Consider the following 17115-nt stretch of genomic DNA (forward strand, 5'->3'; position numbering starts at 1 on the left):
CTATATTGTTCATACTGGACTTGTCACTGCAGCCCTTCAACCGTATTATAACCGGCTTTCACTTTATTCAATGCATTGTTATCAATCTTGAAAAGAGAAGCACACTCCATCTCCTCATGTTGCAATAGCCTATGCTGAGGCATATTCGTGAAAAATAAGATGTTGACAAATTTCTAAAATTCGACAAAATTATTCTTGTTTTTTGATCGAACAATTATAATCTTTTGTACAGTATTAGCAAAGCCTCTCTTTGGTCAAATTCAAACTCTAATAGATCTTGTATAAGAGGTCAAATCCAACAACTGAACTTCTATTCAAAAAATAGCATTCAGTATTTTTCTATTTTTAGGTTCGTTTGACACAAATTCCAGTCCAAAAAGTCCCTTCGCATGCCCAACATACTCAACTACTCAAAAGTCTGCATTCGCTTGGCAGAGAGCTTTCGCAAGCGAAGGGATTTTCAATGTTTGTAGATCAGTCTGTGCGACGAGACTAAATCAGTAATAGCTTTGACTAGATTAAATACAGAATATTCTGTATACAGTCAAAGGTAATAAGTAGTCTCATTCTAAGATTCACTCAACAATAAAAAATGAGGAAGGCATAAATGAAAGAAAATATAAGTGGGATTTGTTTATTAAATTATATAATACAGAAAATATTGTTTTTAGGAATCAATCAGAACTTACTTCTACTAATTACAAATATTGACAATTACAGCAAATTAATTTTTAAACTTAGGCTACAATAGGTTGATTATTTCTATAAATGGGATCAATTGTTACAATAGTTTTAAACTGGTCCAAAGGCAATAATTTCTGAACACATCTCCAATGTTAATAATCTTCAATAACTGTAATCAGCACAAAAATATTGGAACTGAGTGCAATTTCATATCTATAAAGACCGAGCACAATAAATTTTCTTAATTTTATAAGACAACATTATAAGGTTAATTTATTTTCAAAAAGGTCACAATTTACAACCAATTTATTAGGTAACTCCAAAATTCTGTTATGATAATATAAATTTTAATTAATCTTGATAAAAATATTATAAAGTTATCTTACATTAAAATAAATTATAGTAAAACATAGTTTATAATATCTAACACATTCTACATGAGATGGATTACCTTAGAAAGATAGAGTAGGCTATATTATACAGTATGGTCCATGAGGTCCATTAAATTATTCTAAAATATAAAATTTAAGAGAATATATTGCAAAGTGAAGTCTTTGAAGACTTAAATTTTGAATACGTTCCACAAAAATATAAATTGAATGAACAATAAAAAAGCATATAAAACAGAGTAGTAGCCTAGAATAGTCCTATTTCCTGAACAATGTGTTAGAAAATTACTCATGATAATTTAAAAAAATGAATTTTTATAGTTATTAATACCATATTATTATTATCATATTACATAATACTATGGTATGATTAGTAAACAAGAAGAGTTAGAATTCCACAGAAAGGATGACATTAATCCATGTAATACATTCAATAGAACATGAAGATTTTATGAGAAATTTTCCACCCAATAAAGTGAAGAGCTTCAACTACATTTCTGAAAAGATAAAACTGATTATATTTTTCCTGTTTTCAAACAACTTAGAATTAATTATCTAAAAAAAAGGATTGATATGTGCTGATAAATTTGAGGTTTGGCTTAAATTTGATTAAGTTAAGCTTTGAGAAATATGGAACGTTTCAAAATGAAACTACATTAATTGGATATTGAACTACATCACACTTTTACATTGATTGGGTGAGATCCAGTCTGGGTAGCGTAAAACAAACGCAAAATAATGTCTTGAGTGAAATGTCAAGTGTCACTTATGTGTAAAGCAGAGCATGTAATGTTGCATTGAAAAGTAAATTCAAAAGTTCTAATGTGCTCTTAGCCATGCTTATATTTCGACCAAAGCCAATAAAATTTATAATTCGACCAAAGGCAGGCACGAAAAAAATAGCAAAGAAACATAGATTTATATTTTCACTTGTTCATCAATTGATTTTTTCAAAAAAAAAACAGCATTACTTTTACTACGATTGCATGATGTATATGAGCTATAATGGAAATTTATTAGCACTAAACAAACAAGCTGATTAAAAAAATATATATGAGAAAATTGAAAGTAATCCATACAAATACAACTGTAATCCAATTCACATAATAAGGTCATAAATAACTTTCCATGTCAGTATGTAAACTACAAAGCAGATATAAAGAATACACCTATTAGATTTGACAGATTAGCCATTCATTGCACGTACACAGAAACACGAAATTCATGCAACATTAAATAATCAATTAGCCGTCTTCTTTGTCATCAATACTTGTGCTTGTAAGAAACTATTTAAACCCTGAAAACCTTCTGAAGGATAATTATTCAGACAATTCAGAACTCAAGTTAATCCACATATTAGGGTTTTTCTCATATTAAATCACCTATTAATTTTTCACAACTTCGTATACTTCTGGTTCTTGTTCAAGTATATAACTATTTGCCTAGTGTTTAGTTGATTATACTATATTATACTACTCCGCAAACTCACCACGTAACTTCTACCCTGGATTGTCACCGATTAGTAGGCCTTCAAATATTAGTGAAAGATAATCCAGGAAGAAGTTATGTGGTGCGGTGTACTCAAGATAACGAATGATAATTCACTTATATCATAAAGGTTTCAAGGTCTAAGTATGGTGGGTTTTCTGACTGGATTACGGCTGACGATTCCTGTTTTACTACGAGCCAAATTCATAAGCGTTGACTTAACTGAAAACAAGATCCCAACATAACATAGAAATTAGTAACTGCGGTAGCATGAAACCCAATTATAAAGCATTCATTAGCACAATTAAAGCATATATATTCTCCATGATGCTTAGAAACAAATATTACTAAAAGATTAAAGCAAAAACAATTGTTCATATACTAAAAGCAACTCAATTAAAATAGTGAATATGATTAATGCATGCACATTCATGCTTCAATGTAATTACTGTACTTTTCTATAATTACCTACACATCAAGTAGGAAAACGCTAACATTAAAGCTCAAATTTAAATGTGTGTAATACCCTACAATTCAGTGATTCTCTATCAGATAATTGTTTTTTTATTAAAAATGAAAATAGAATAATGTGATCTATCTAGAAATATAATCTGATCAAACCAAACTTATTTAGATGAAGTGTTAGTTACTCACTAAGTTTGGGTTTTTGAATGGCCAAGTTAGTACTTTCCATTGCACGAACATTCACAGGCTTCAAAGAAAGAGCTTTTCTGGCTGTCGGAAGTGGCTTTTTGAAAATCTTCTGGATAGATTGATTCTCCTTATTGATTCCCAGGCCAGTATTTGATTTCAGAGCCACTTTCTTGTTTGTAATTATGGAAGTTTTCTCTGAAAAGGAATACATAATTGTTAAAAACAGAGTATTGTAGTGACTGATACGTTCCCTTGTTACAAAAAAAATCGTAATTCAACTAAATAGCTACGTAATTTTTATTAAATTTATTATCTCTTAATATTCTTACCAAAAGAAAATCCGAATTCCTTCTGGAATATTTTGTTTACAGCAATGGTTTTGTGTAATCAACAGTTCGCGTTGGATTTACTCATTCTTCTATAATTCAATATTTTTCAACCATTTCCTGAATGAAGACAAATATGATTATTGAATCTTTTATCAATAAAAAAATTTGTAGATGAAGGTACTAATTTACAATTAGTATTTCGATATAGCTGAACTACATTAAAAAAAAACAGCTCAATCCTTGTAACTCACAGATACACAGATTTCTATTTACAGTACAATGGTTAATTAAGAGCTATTTTTTCTAACGTCAATCGAATTTTATCGTCGAAGTCGAAACTAATCCAACAGTTGAAACCAAAGTTGAACCATCATATTGGAAAAATACAGAATTGCTGAACAATTGACCTACTAGACAGTGCCGTTGTTTAATGATCATTAAAAAATTGAATCGAATTATCAGTCAAAAATAACAATCCCTCATGATTCCAGTGGAAGGATGTCCGCTTTCGCTTCTGTCGCTAGTTTGCATTTTTTTTTTGCTTTGTATTTAGCAATGCTCCACCTATCATGTACTCAGATGTAACAACAAGTAGAAATGAATCTAGGCAACATTTAAAAAAATTGAACTTTCTCATTATTTAATTTTTCACCTTTCATTATGCGTTTTCCGATGGACGCTGGCTTCTTCACTAAATCTTTGTTAGAGTCCAAAGTTATAGTTTCATTGAGACTTGCAGACGGTTGTTCTACACAGAAAGTGGTGGAACAGATTTCCTCAACTTCTTTCTCGTCAATTGGTTCTATTTTATGGTCAGTTTCCATTTTTGTTGGAGTGCTGAACACTTTTGTTTCTGATGATTTATTCTCACAACTAGAGGTTGGCGTCACTTCTTCACAGACGACCTTTGAGAAATCCTCACTGAAAATCGCCTGGGCGGCATCTTTATCGTCTTCTTCATCCTGCAACAAAACAATCAATCATTATTTATTCTCATACACTAAATTATTTGGAAATTCATTCAAAGTGAAACTCTAACAAAACCGAAGTACTGATCGTTATTTACAGTATTGAAATGATGATTAGAAAAAATTAATGCTGCTTTCAAAATGCAACCACAAAGAGAACGAAATTTAGGTCAATTTGAAAAATATTATTCATTTATTTACAAAGGCAACTTTCTACAAGTATTTTAAACCTAGGTGTTTTCAAAAAGATTTAAAAGAATGAAATTTTAGTTTTCGATAACTATTTTTTGAAGAATCTATTAATAAAAATAGATCATTTATGTTTTGATGTTGTTCCTCATTTGATTTCTTTTATAAAGATAATAGCTGAAATTCCCTAGAGCAAAACAGTGAATGTTATTTAAGTTTTATCTGAAACAAAATTTAATAGTGAAGCAATTGAATTAATATAGTAGATTAATTGAAAATACTCTTCAACAAAAAAAACAAAACCCCTTCTTTTAAGCATGAATAAATTGAAGTACGTGAATTGTGCATTGACTATTTCGTTGAGCTATAAAATCTACAGAACTGATTTCTGGCAAGGTGTAAATTTTACTAACAAATTGAAGGAATTATAACCAATTAATACACAAGTTAACAGAAAAATAACAATATAACAAATATGAGACTTACAAGCGATAGAGAAATTGGTTTCTTCTTTGTAGTTTTATCTTTGAAAGATAATAGATGGTCAATTTTTATCTCAAAATTTGTCATATTTACGACGTGGCCACTGGTGGAGTCGGATTCTTCTTCTTCATTGTCCAGCCACCTAATCGTTTTCATGCCTTCGATAATATTTCTGGAGCACTGCAACAAAATAATTCATAAACGTGAGATAATCATATTTCCTATTGGTAGATTTAATCTGAAAATTGTGATCCAACTAACTACTGGTAAAAAATATATAAATTTGTGATCTTGCAATAATTTATTTTACATTCAATTACACAGACCTAACTTACTTTTCCCACCAACTCATTATAACATATTGACATTGAACCATTATCGTTCCAAATTAAGTTTGTATTTATCATTACAGTTTGTATTTTTATTTCATTTCAATTTTGATCATTCAGTAGTTATAATTTTGAACTGACATAATATAACTTGAATACCTAAGAATTATTCCATCAGTCCACAGCCCAAATATTATCAACACTAATTATTACCAATTAATACAGAAGTTAGTAGCAGAGAGGAAACACAGTATAACATTCGAAACTACCGCAAACATAATTTTCTGATCTGATGAAATTTTATTGAACAGGCCCAGGACAAGGGAGAGATGCAAATAATTATGATTATAACTGATTAACGGAGCTATGATTTTAACTGATTAACGGATCAATCAGACATTAATATTTCCAAAGAAATATACAATAAATTAGTCTAGCTACTGATGAAGACAAGGCTTTCGATGTATGAAATAGTGCCTGTTGAAAAAGATGGGAAGTTACAATTGATACGGTTGAAATCTATAAACCATATGATACTGTTGACAAAAGTTTAGGATACGAACTATGGTACAGATGAAACAACTATGTTAGGTGATAGCTAAATGAATTTAGATGGTAAACTCACTTGATAAGTCGATTCCATTTTGTCTGTGATCCAATTCATTCCTGACAGGATATTGTAGAACTCGGTGAAAGATTCAAACAGAGTTTTGATAGACTGCATATTCGTTGAACTATCTTTTTGATCAATCATGAAAGCTTTTTTCATGTAATCCAGTTTCACTTCGGTAAGAATTCTATTCAACTTTTCATCTCTCATTTCGAATTCTTTGACCATATCTTGAGTGACTCTGGCCTCTTCCATTTCAATGAAAAGCTTTTGCAGTTTCTCATCACTGCTTTTCTGGCATCTTCTCTGTTCAGCCTGCGCAGAAACCATTGCCTCCATTCGCGCATTGTATTGTCTCAGTGCTTCTTCCACCTTCTCAATTCCCTGGAGAATAAGCTTCTATTATTAAATGAACGGAATTATAGTGAATAAAAATATTGACCTATATACAGATTCATAAGATAAATTTTCATAGTGTATGAGGCTTACTCATGCAACTTGTTGAATCACTTATAATTTTAACATTCACGTTTTTTTTTCTATTTATCAAAAGTGCATTGCATTTATATCATTAGGTATATATTGTCATGTAATAGGTTTCTCTGAACCTAGCATGTGAATGGATAAATCACTTGAGGATAGATCACTTGATTTTTATTCATTTACAAAAATACATAGTCAAATTAATTCAACGAATAAATCTGTGAATTAATGCACTAAATATTTCATTTTATAATGGATGAATATACTGTAGTAGTATGAAATAATGCTTAGGGTCTAGAGCTACCTTGAGAATCAAATCTCCTCTGCTTTTTGAAATGGTTATTTTCAGAGAAATAGCCCATCCTCAATATACAGTAAGAAAAGACGACCTGAATATCATTACTTTCATGTTTTTAATTACGGTATCTATTTTGTCAAACCATATCAGAGCATTATTAAATATACATACCTGGGCTTGGCTTCCAGGTGTTTCCTTTAGCAAATTTGCCATGAACAATTTTCGTTTTTTTCTCAACGCGAGAAGTTTTTGGTTACACTCCAAAGTGAGAATACTTTTCATAATTTCGATTCTTTCATCAAATATCTCATCTAGAGCTCGACACCAGACAGATAAGTCGGAGTTTGGAGGAAAAGATCGTGCCGATGAATGTGCTTTTGTTTGGCTTTTCAGTAGAACGATTTCCTTCTTCAGCTCTTCCACCATTTTTACGTAATGCCCCACATCCAGGTCTACGGACATAGCATTCTTCGTAACCTGAACAAATGAACAGTTAAATATTCATCAAATCATTGTAGAAAACAAAAAGTGGTTGGAAATAATTGATAGCTGTTTTATTTAAACGACTTATCAATAGAAACGAGACTTTTTCAATTTTTATTTCATCATACAAAAAAAAAACAGAAGAAAGCTTTTGGAAACAGTCCAAATGTTGACCCCCAAGTTGAACTGAAATATGACGTAATATATATGCACCTTATAACTTTTAGGGCCGGTTTCCGAGCTCGGGATTTAGCTAAGTTCTAGACTAACTGGCTTTAAACTCTGGAGCCAGAAAATTGGCTTTCCGAGTCAGAGCGTTAACGTAGTTGAGGACTTGAATAGACTCTGGAGTTTAGAGATCATGTTAAACCCTGGAGTTTATAATTTCGCTTTCTGAGTCAAGGGCTTATAAGTCCAAGACTTGAATTAGATTCTCGCCTCTTTCCGAGTCAAGGATTTATCAAAAATCGTAAAGTCCAGGACTTAAAACGGCGTGATTTTAAACCCTCGACTGGGGTAGGGTTTAAATTCAAGTTCTAGACTTAACTGAGCAAACACAATTCAGTTATTGTTTTGGAGTAGATAAAAAGCCAAATAGATGTCATGGAATACCTAAATTATTTGGATTAGTTTATCTAAAATCATAATTTATAGTTTGCAAGTTCATTTTGGAATATAATTGTATCAGAATTATGACGTGTAAAAAACTAACCGCATTTTACGACATAACCTAAAAATGTTTAAGGGAAACTAATTGTACAGAATTTCATGCTCAATCTTTTCCACTTGAATTTTCTTGTTCAAATTGTATCTGAAGCCTGATAATTGGGAATCTAAAATCAAACTTTGCATAGATGGGGCGGAGCTCCTGAAATTTTTACAGATATGGGACTTGAGGCAGTTGATAGAGCTTATCAATGACTATTTAAGGTATAAATTTGATCAAAATCGTTGGAGCCGTTTTTGAGAAAATTGCGAAAAACCCTGTTTTTGACAACATTTTCGCCATTTTAGCCGCCATCTTAAATTGCATTTGATCGAAATTGTTCGTGTTGGATCCTTATATTGTAAGGACCTTGAGTTCAAAATTCCAAGTCATTCCGTTAATTGGGAGATGAGATATCGTGTTCACAGACGCACATACATACACATACACATACACACACACACACATATATATATATATTATATATATATATATATATATATATATATAGACCAATACCGAAAAACCATTTTTTTGGACTCAGGGGACCTGGAAACGTATAGAAATTTAGACATTGGGGTACCTTAATTTTTTCGGAAAGCAATACTTCCCTTACCTTATAGTAATAGGGCAAGGAAAGTAAAAATCTGAATCAAATTTATAATAGTAACTATTTTAATCATTTTATAAGAACAAATAGAATAAATATTCGAAGATTTATTCTTCATTACTGTGCAATAGTTGAAATAACATTTTAGTGTGGATTGAATTGGATGAAGACTTACCTTTGTTTTAATGTTTTTAGCCCGAGTAGCATACTTGAGAGTGTTGTAAGTATCTTCATACGAAGCCACTGAAGGACTGACATTGGCAATCATAATTGTATGACAGTTTCCACCAAGGGAATCTTTCAAAAGTCGAGTCAATTTTGAGTCCCTGTAGGGAATATGCTTCAAACCATCAGCTAAATTGCATATGCAGTTACCTGAAATTGAAAATAAATAAGTATGCATAGAATAGAATAGAATAGATTTTATTCCTTTAAGCATATAGATTACACAATCGGAAACGTCACAATGTTCAATAAATACAATAAAAAACAATCAAAAACACTGACTATCATATGATTCAGCTCATACATAAATAATGTTACAAACATATATATATAATTCAAATATATTCTCATACACTAAAATTATTGCCAACCTAATATTAATACATTATGGAACGTATATTTAAAAATAATTACTAATTATATCCCTATCCATATCAAAAAATTCTGACAGTGAGTATAGAGGATTTTCTGTCAAGAGAGTTTTCAATCTACGTTTAAACAAAGAAGCAGGCATGGTTCTCACTGAAGCAGGAAACTTATTGAAGATTCTCAAAGAAATTAGCTTCGAATTCATTTGCACTCTCCTCAGCCTAGTATAAGGAACATCAATTTGCTGCCTATTTCTTGTATCATACTGATGAAAGTCCTCCCTACATGGAAATGATTCAATATTTTTTCTCACATTCAGTGACAGCAAAAAGACAAATAAGCTATAAACAGTCATTATTTCTTGGTCAATGAACAACGGTTTGCAGTGGTCCAGGTAGTTAGCATCAGAAATAATTCTAACTGCCCTTTTCTGAATCAGCAGGATTTTTTGGGTATCAGGAGCACATCCCCATAAGGATAGGCCATACAAAAAAGTGCTTTGAAAAAAGGCAAAGTAGGTTATCCTCAAATAATGCCTTGGGACACACTCCCTTAATCTGCGTAAAAGATAGAGAACCCGGCTCAACCTAGAACAGACATAGTCTATATGAGGGCTCCAGGTTAGTCTTTGATCCAAATTTATACCAAGAATCTTAACACTTCTTATATCTCTTGCCTCATCTACTTGTCTCAATCCTAGAATCAGGTTCCATAATGTAGAATATGATGACTGGAAGCTTGCTGATACTTGTATCTCTTATTTTATAACTTTTCCAAAATACAATGAGAACTCACTCAATAGTATTGTACATAATTATAAGTAATATTGAATTGAATGCATTTAGAAGGCAATGATGGCAGGAGCTGTTCAATAATGTTGCTGTATGATGGCAACATGTTCAATAAATACAATATTTATATGAACGAGCATATTATCTTTGAACTGGAGAAGGAGTTGGGCCTTGTTCACACGATAGCAGACGTGGACCATGATCGTGTTCATCTTTTATTACCGAAATACTCAGTCCAATATTGTCGTTCACATGATGATCACGCGCCAGGTTTTTGTCACGTCGTTTCCCCTAGTCAGGCAACCACCTCTCATGATCGAGATACAATAGGACTAATAGCGTCGTTCACATGATGATTCTACGTCTCCCGTAGAATCTCTTTCTTCTTTGATTTAGAAAGAATGATTTTTCATCTTTCTTTTAAAATAAATATAGGAGGTTTTCTGATTTCGGATTTGGATTCCAAAAAATCCGAAAATCTTTAAAACGTAAGTTCCATTTTCGAAAGTACCCGAAAACAAGAAAGTTATGGCCGTTTTTAATATAGCTTCCTGTTATCATATAATAATTATAAAGTAAAAACGTACAGGTACTGTACTGTTTGGTTCAGTACTTATGTACTATAGCTATTATAATATAACTTATACTGTATCCGTGTGAGTAATAAGGTGGAATATTTATCTTGATTTCTGAAAACACCCAAAAAACCAACGTTTTCCTACTGACTAAATAATAGGAAATAATTCTTCTAAATTGTGAAATGAATTGTTGAATGAATTCTGTAATCAATTTTATGATTATCATAAGCTAGCATCAAAGTCGCCAGGCTGATCTGAACAATTTATGAATTTCTCAGAATGCAGCATCCACTGAGCAATTCTAACCCAAACACAAGTATTATTTCCTGTTACACTTGGAATAGAATGACATCAATCTTTTATTCTTTCAATTTCTATTATTATCAAAATTTCCTGTTACACTTGGAATAGAATGACATCAATCTTTTATTCTTTTAATTTCTATTATTATCAAAATTGGACAAAACTTATGAAGTGATAAACATAACCTATTTTTGGACAATTTCTATCCAAATTTGGGAAAGGAACAGTTGTGGGTTTTAAGCATGTTGTTCGCAATCATTCATAGTAAAGAATGATATTGTATCTATCAATGTATAAATAGATAAATTATCATTAGATCGATTGAGATCAGCACAACGTATGTTCATAATATATTTTATTGATTATATTTGATGATAATTAGATTGTTGAATAACAATTGAAATCGTGACAACGTAAATAACTCAGTAAAGATAGACCTACCGTACAAAATTTATTTTTCTCGTATTTCATTTGGTTATAATGGGAGATGATTTCTGATTTCATATTTTTAAAGTTTTATTTTTTTTTAATTCAACTTTCCAAGTTTTAAAATGTTCATGTTTAAACTTTTAGGGCCGGTTTCCGAGCTCGGGATTTAGCTAAGTTCTAGACTTTAACCGGCTTTAAACTCTGGAGTCAAAAAATTGGCTTTCCGAGACAGAGCGTTGACCCGAATAAATGTCATGGAATACCTAAATTATTTGAATTAGTCCATCTAAATTCATAATTTATAGTTTGAAAATTATTTTGGAATAAAGTTCTTCATAATATTATGCGTAAAAACTAACTTTATTTTACGACTGTGACATAACCTAGAAATGTTCAAGAAAATTAATACAAGGATTGCCTTGGAATTTATATATCAATCTGAATGTTATTAATCAATGTCATATTCAACATATTAATAATAATAATAATATAACAACAATAAATTATTATTCCAGTTTCTTTTCAAAACAAATACGTTTTCAAACTCAATAGCATAATGAAATTTTTATTCCAAAATCACTGGTTAGGATCAATGATCAATAATAGCATAACGTAAAATGAAATGTTTATTCATCAACCTTTCAAATGTTTTGCTCTGAATAGGCCTACAAAGAAATCGAAACGTATTTTTACAAAATAGTTTGGAGAGCATGCTCATTTTAATTATCCCGCTGCAATCAGCTGTTTCCGTTTTGCTATAATGCCGACAATACAACAGCAAAATATTGTGAATTTCCCTCATGTTTACTGCGTTAAAGTCCTGGACTCAAATAAGTCGAGATCTTAATTTACCCCGGAGTTTAGAAGATAAAATCGTGACTCAGAAAGTCAATTTAGACCCAAGCGCTTATTTTAGTCCTGGACTTTGTAAGTCCAGAACTTATAGATTCTGAGCTCGGAAACTGGCCCTTTAAAATGTTTAAAAACTTCTAAAAACCTTTACCTGTCCTTTTGTGAGGGACCAGTTAGCATTGAAATACAAAGTAAAAGATCAAATTTTGTACTCACCCAGTGCCAGAAGTGACTTATTAATGTTGGCTCCTTCCTTGAAACGCAAGCCACTGCAGCCAGTGACCATTCCTCTTTCAGAGCCAGCCAAATCAATCATGGATAGTTTGACAATTTTCACTTGGTTGCCATTCTTGGTGGCCATTCTGACATAGACCTGAAACACAGCGTGTGACCTTGACGATTCGGCATTTGCATCGGTGGGGTGTTGGGTGCGATTGCGATTGCCCTCAGCCAGCTTCTCCAGCAGATGATCGGCGTTGACTATGTCCTCCACCTTCAGGCCAGCAATCGTCACTCCGGTTGCGCTCTCTCGAAGGTGCATCGGGCCTGACGGGTTTAGAAGGTTGTGCACGTTTTCATTGTACACCTGTCGAAATATTTCATTTCATTTACTCATGCAAATAAACAAAATAATACTGTACAGTAGTTTAATTGGCTAAATAATAATATGTAAGAGACACACAATCAATCCTGTAGAACTCGTTGGAGATATTATTTTATTCTATGTATTTATTGATTTGTTGTAATGATAGAAGTGCAATATAATGCATAAATCCAATTTGAGTTTTGTTATAAAGAAAGTATGTGTTAGGTAGGCCCTTACACAAGATTGGTGACAGAGTGTTTATTGGTAACTATAGGCCAATCTCACTGGTCAGTAATTTTGCAAAAATTCTAGAGAAACTCATGAAAAAACGTGTGATGAATTTCCTAGAACATAATGAACTGTTGTCTTTTAATCAATATGGATTTCGTGTAGGTAGGAGTATAGAGGATGCGATTTTTAGGCTGACATGGGTTACATGACAGAGAAAAGTAAATAAATAGAAGTAAAATCGTGTAAATGGAATGAGTGGAGAATGGCGAAAATTGATTAATGCTTGGGTATGATAGAAGAAGTATGTTTCATTCTAAATAATGAGGGAAGTTTTTCAAAACAAATTTATTCACTCGAAATTCATAAAATATAGAACAACAGGTTACAAGTGAACAGATACTACTCAAAAAAAGTACAGTAAGTAAATAGAATGTTAGACAAATGGAACCTCAAGAAAACAAATATTGTAATGTTATCACATTGGTGTGACGACGGAGTGATTTTCTAAGCTGGTTAAATGGTTAGATTCGACGCAATCACCGTCATGCGATTCATAATGATTCGTGAAATGCTAGAAAGAGAACGACACCTCAATATAATAAAAGTACTGGGAGATGCGCGACTAGAAGTGATGAGTGGTTGAGGATCGGTTTGATCACTTATATGAGAAAATATATGTTAATCCGGCGTCTGTTTTGTTGTTATAGACTAACAATATTAATGTTAGTAGTCTGATTGTATTAGAGAACAGCATGATTGTTGGCTCAACTCTATATGCATGATTACTTTGAACAAATAAATTGTTTATTACTATAAGAAAACTGTTGGAGAGATTCAAGTTGGGTATTCTTATAGTTTGAATATTCTATATTTTACCTCAACAAACGTAACTCCCACTTGAAAATTTTTATCTGCTTTGACTTTTTCAATCTGAGCATACAATTCGACCATGGTGTGGTACATTATTCCAGGATTCTCTCTTGACCCCAGCATAGTGTGAGTTTTTCCTGAGCCAGTAGCACCATACACAAATACTGAAACAAAAAATGTCAAGAGGATGATACATATATTACATAAAATCATTGGATTTTTTTATAAAGTATTGAATTTCAATCATTTGATTTCAGATACGATTTTACTGACTCAGTTTTAATATACAGTACATTTTTCATAATCAACTCACATTGAACTCAAAATTAACATTCTTGAAGAAATATTGAATGCTAGGTAATATCAATCCTGATTTAATGGTTTTACAATAAAATGATAGCTCCTCAAATAGATGATTGAAAGGTTAAGATGAATGATTCTAGAAGATTACATTTTATAAATAAACAAAAACCATACCGGTAATAATGTTTGTTGATCATTAACAAACAATATATTACTGTATATGATTAACCTTTGCCAAATTGGGAAAAATGATAGAAAAGTGCAGTTGAACTACAAATAGAAGATCAAGTTAACGAGCAATCTAATTCATGAAACCAAAGTTAAAATCATTTGTGAAGATAACAAGTGGGCTACCTGAGCAGTTATATCCTTCAAGAAGATTTGAAATTATACTGCGAGTGGTTCTGTTGTAAACGTCGACATTTGTGGCTTCAGCGTTAAATACACCATCGAAAAGAAATCCCATTTCTTTCGGCTGCTTCTTTGTCATGTCCCTCATTTTCTGTTTCACACCACGAAAAAAGAACTGCTCCTCTTCCTCCTTGGGATCAAAAACCAGCATTTTCGAATCCACGACTCTTAACACGCTTCTGAAAGTCCAAACAGTCGAAACAAAATGTTTGAATGTTGAATTAACAGAAGACAGAGACCAGACATCGATTGGAAAATAAGAATTCTACTAAGAATATACGTGAAGATTTGAAAAATGTTTACAATGATTATCAATTAAGATTTATTTATACACTTGATTTTTTGTACATAAAACAGAGATAGACGACGTTCATTGGAACAAGTACTACAAGCAAAGTTTGGAACATAAACGTTAAATCCTTCTCTTGAACAGCAATGTCTAGAAGGAACTTTATTTACAATCCAAAATACCTAAATTCATTCAGTAAAAATATTTGTTTGGAAAAAAAAAGCTGAAACAACTGATTTAAAGCATACAGGATTGATGAAAATTGCTTAATATTTCTTTTACAATGATAATTTGAAAGTAGGTTTCATTGGGGATCCTATTCAGATTAAAAAAAAACTTTTCTGTCGCTTCAAAATATTAGTCAGCCATATTGGATCCAACTTCATTTTTTTAAATAGGAAGGTGGTCATATAGGTAGGCTAATACATGATTTCAATACAGAATTCCAAGATAAAATGAATGATACACCTAGAGTTTTCAAATTATAACAAACTCATTCGCATAATGACGAAAACCGCTCATCTATATAATATTTTAAAGCGTTTTAAAGATATTCACATTTGAAGATACTAATGAGTATACAGAAATGAAACACTACATTAGAAATATGACATACTAGCCGTCAGGCTCGCTTCGCTCGCCATATCCGTCTAGCCAGGGTGCTCCGCCCCCTGGACCCCCGACTGGATCGTCATAGAATGAAATAAGCAGGCTCGCTTCGCTCGCCTGCATTTTTCATTTGAGCATTTTTATCATATGTTAGGACAATCCAGTCGGGGGCCAGACTAAACGTTTGGCTAAACGGATATGGCGTGCGAAGCGAGCCTGACGGCTAGTAATATAATATTCCCAGGATTGAAGTAGCAGTGCCCAATCAATGTTTCCGCGATAAATGCATTTAAATCTTCAACTTGGTGCCAACCTAACAAAGTCAACTCAACTTAATGCCAACCTGACAAAATTATTAATTTAGTTGCCAGTTAACAATTGTTTCGAAGAGGTACTCTATCTAGATTATAGTTCTATAGTAACATATGATATGGGAATTTCAATTATAATTAAGACATTGGGAGAAGAAGAATATACATGCTAAAAGACGAACTTTAAACCCTTAAAAACAACCCTTAGAGTTAAAATATTGCCAAAAGATTTCTTAGTGCGCCTCTAAAGGGCCAACTGAACATACCTACCAATTTGAACATTTTTGGTCCGGTAGATTTTTAGTACTGCGAGTGAGTGAGTGAGTGAATGAGTGAGTCAGTCAGTCAGTCAGTGAGTGAGTGCCATTTCGCTTTTATATATATATATATATATAATATATATATATATATATATATATTATATATATATATAGATATTTTTATTTCAAAGTGTTAAATATGTTAGTGGATGTTACTATGAGTGTTTACTAACACCACAGACAATATAAGTAACATACTTCCTCAATGCTAACACTTGAAAAAGTAAAATTAATAGTTTTGGTTGTTTTTACATTTTCAATGTACTCATCTATTTCATTTTTGTATGAGTATATTTGAATGTGAATATCTTTACGGTTTGAAATATTGATTTATCAAGATATCGGGTTTCACCATTCAATTTCACTTGAAATTGTATATCGAAAGCACATATCATATGACCACCTTACCATTTGAAAAAATCTGGTGTGGCGCACTCACACAACTTTCCTTTCCTTGAAAATTGATCACCTGACGCTAGTGTTCACGCGCATCTCAAGTCTACTATTCAAAGATCTGAGCCAGCTGGTAACAGGACAATAACGCTGGAGACACACGAGATCTGCTATCTCTTCATAGTGAATGATTTAAAAGAATCAACAGTTGCCAACAGTTTGCAATTAAATAATCACATTTTCTCGAATTTCGAGCTTATTTTCAATTTTAGGTGAAAATGTTACTGAACATTACTTGTAGAAATTTTCATGCTCAATCTTTTCCACTTAATTTTTTTTTTTAATTGTATCTGAAGCCTGATAAATTGGGAACCTAAAATAAAACTTTGCATAGATGGGGCGGAGCTCCTGAAATTTTTACAGATATGGGACTTGAGGCAGTTGATAGAGCTTATCAATGACTATTTAAGGTATAAATTTAACGAATTTCTAGCTTATTTTCAATTTTAGGTGAAAATGTTACTGAACATTACTTGTAGAGA

The 17115-nt window shown here is 32.0% G+C and overlaps 1 protein-coding gene across 2 annotated transcripts in view; it reads right to left on the reverse strand.

Moving 5' to 3' along the window:
• Positions 1-620: 620 nt before the first annotated feature.
• The window catches only part of LOC120348830 (kinesin-like protein KIF18A), a 29690-nt gene continuing 13195 nt past the window's right edge, over positions 621-17115 (reverse strand). The window contains exons 3-12 of one of the 2 annotated variants that reach the window (XM_039424436.1): positions 14595-14830; positions 13944-14101; positions 12467-12836; positions 8879-9078; positions 7076-7381; positions 6139-6507; positions 5188-5364; positions 4197-4506; positions 3216-3410; positions 621-1570 (exon numbers count right to left, since the gene is read on the reverse strand). In XM_039424436.1, coding sequence (XP_039280370.1) covers positions 1563-1570; positions 3216-3410; positions 4197-4506; positions 5188-5364; positions 6139-6507; positions 7076-7381; positions 8879-9078; positions 12467-12836; positions 13944-14101; positions 14595-14830 — 2329 coding nt within the window. In that variant the 3' untranslated portion in view covers positions 621-1562. Of the gene's footprint in view, positions 2784-3215; positions 3411-4196; positions 4507-5187; positions 5365-6138; positions 6508-7075; positions 7382-8878; positions 9079-12466; positions 12837-13943; positions 14102-14594; positions 14831-17115 lie in introns of both variants that reach the window. The other variant, XM_039424435.1, reaches the window with a different exon arrangement.

Source organism: Nilaparvata lugens, chromosome 3, assembly GCF_014356525.2.
Source record: "Nilaparvata lugens isolate BPH chromosome 3, ASM1435652v1, whole genome shotgun sequence".
In the NCBI taxonomy this organism is placed as follows: Eukaryota; Metazoa; Arthropoda; class Insecta; order Hemiptera; family Delphacidae; genus Nilaparvata; species Nilaparvata lugens.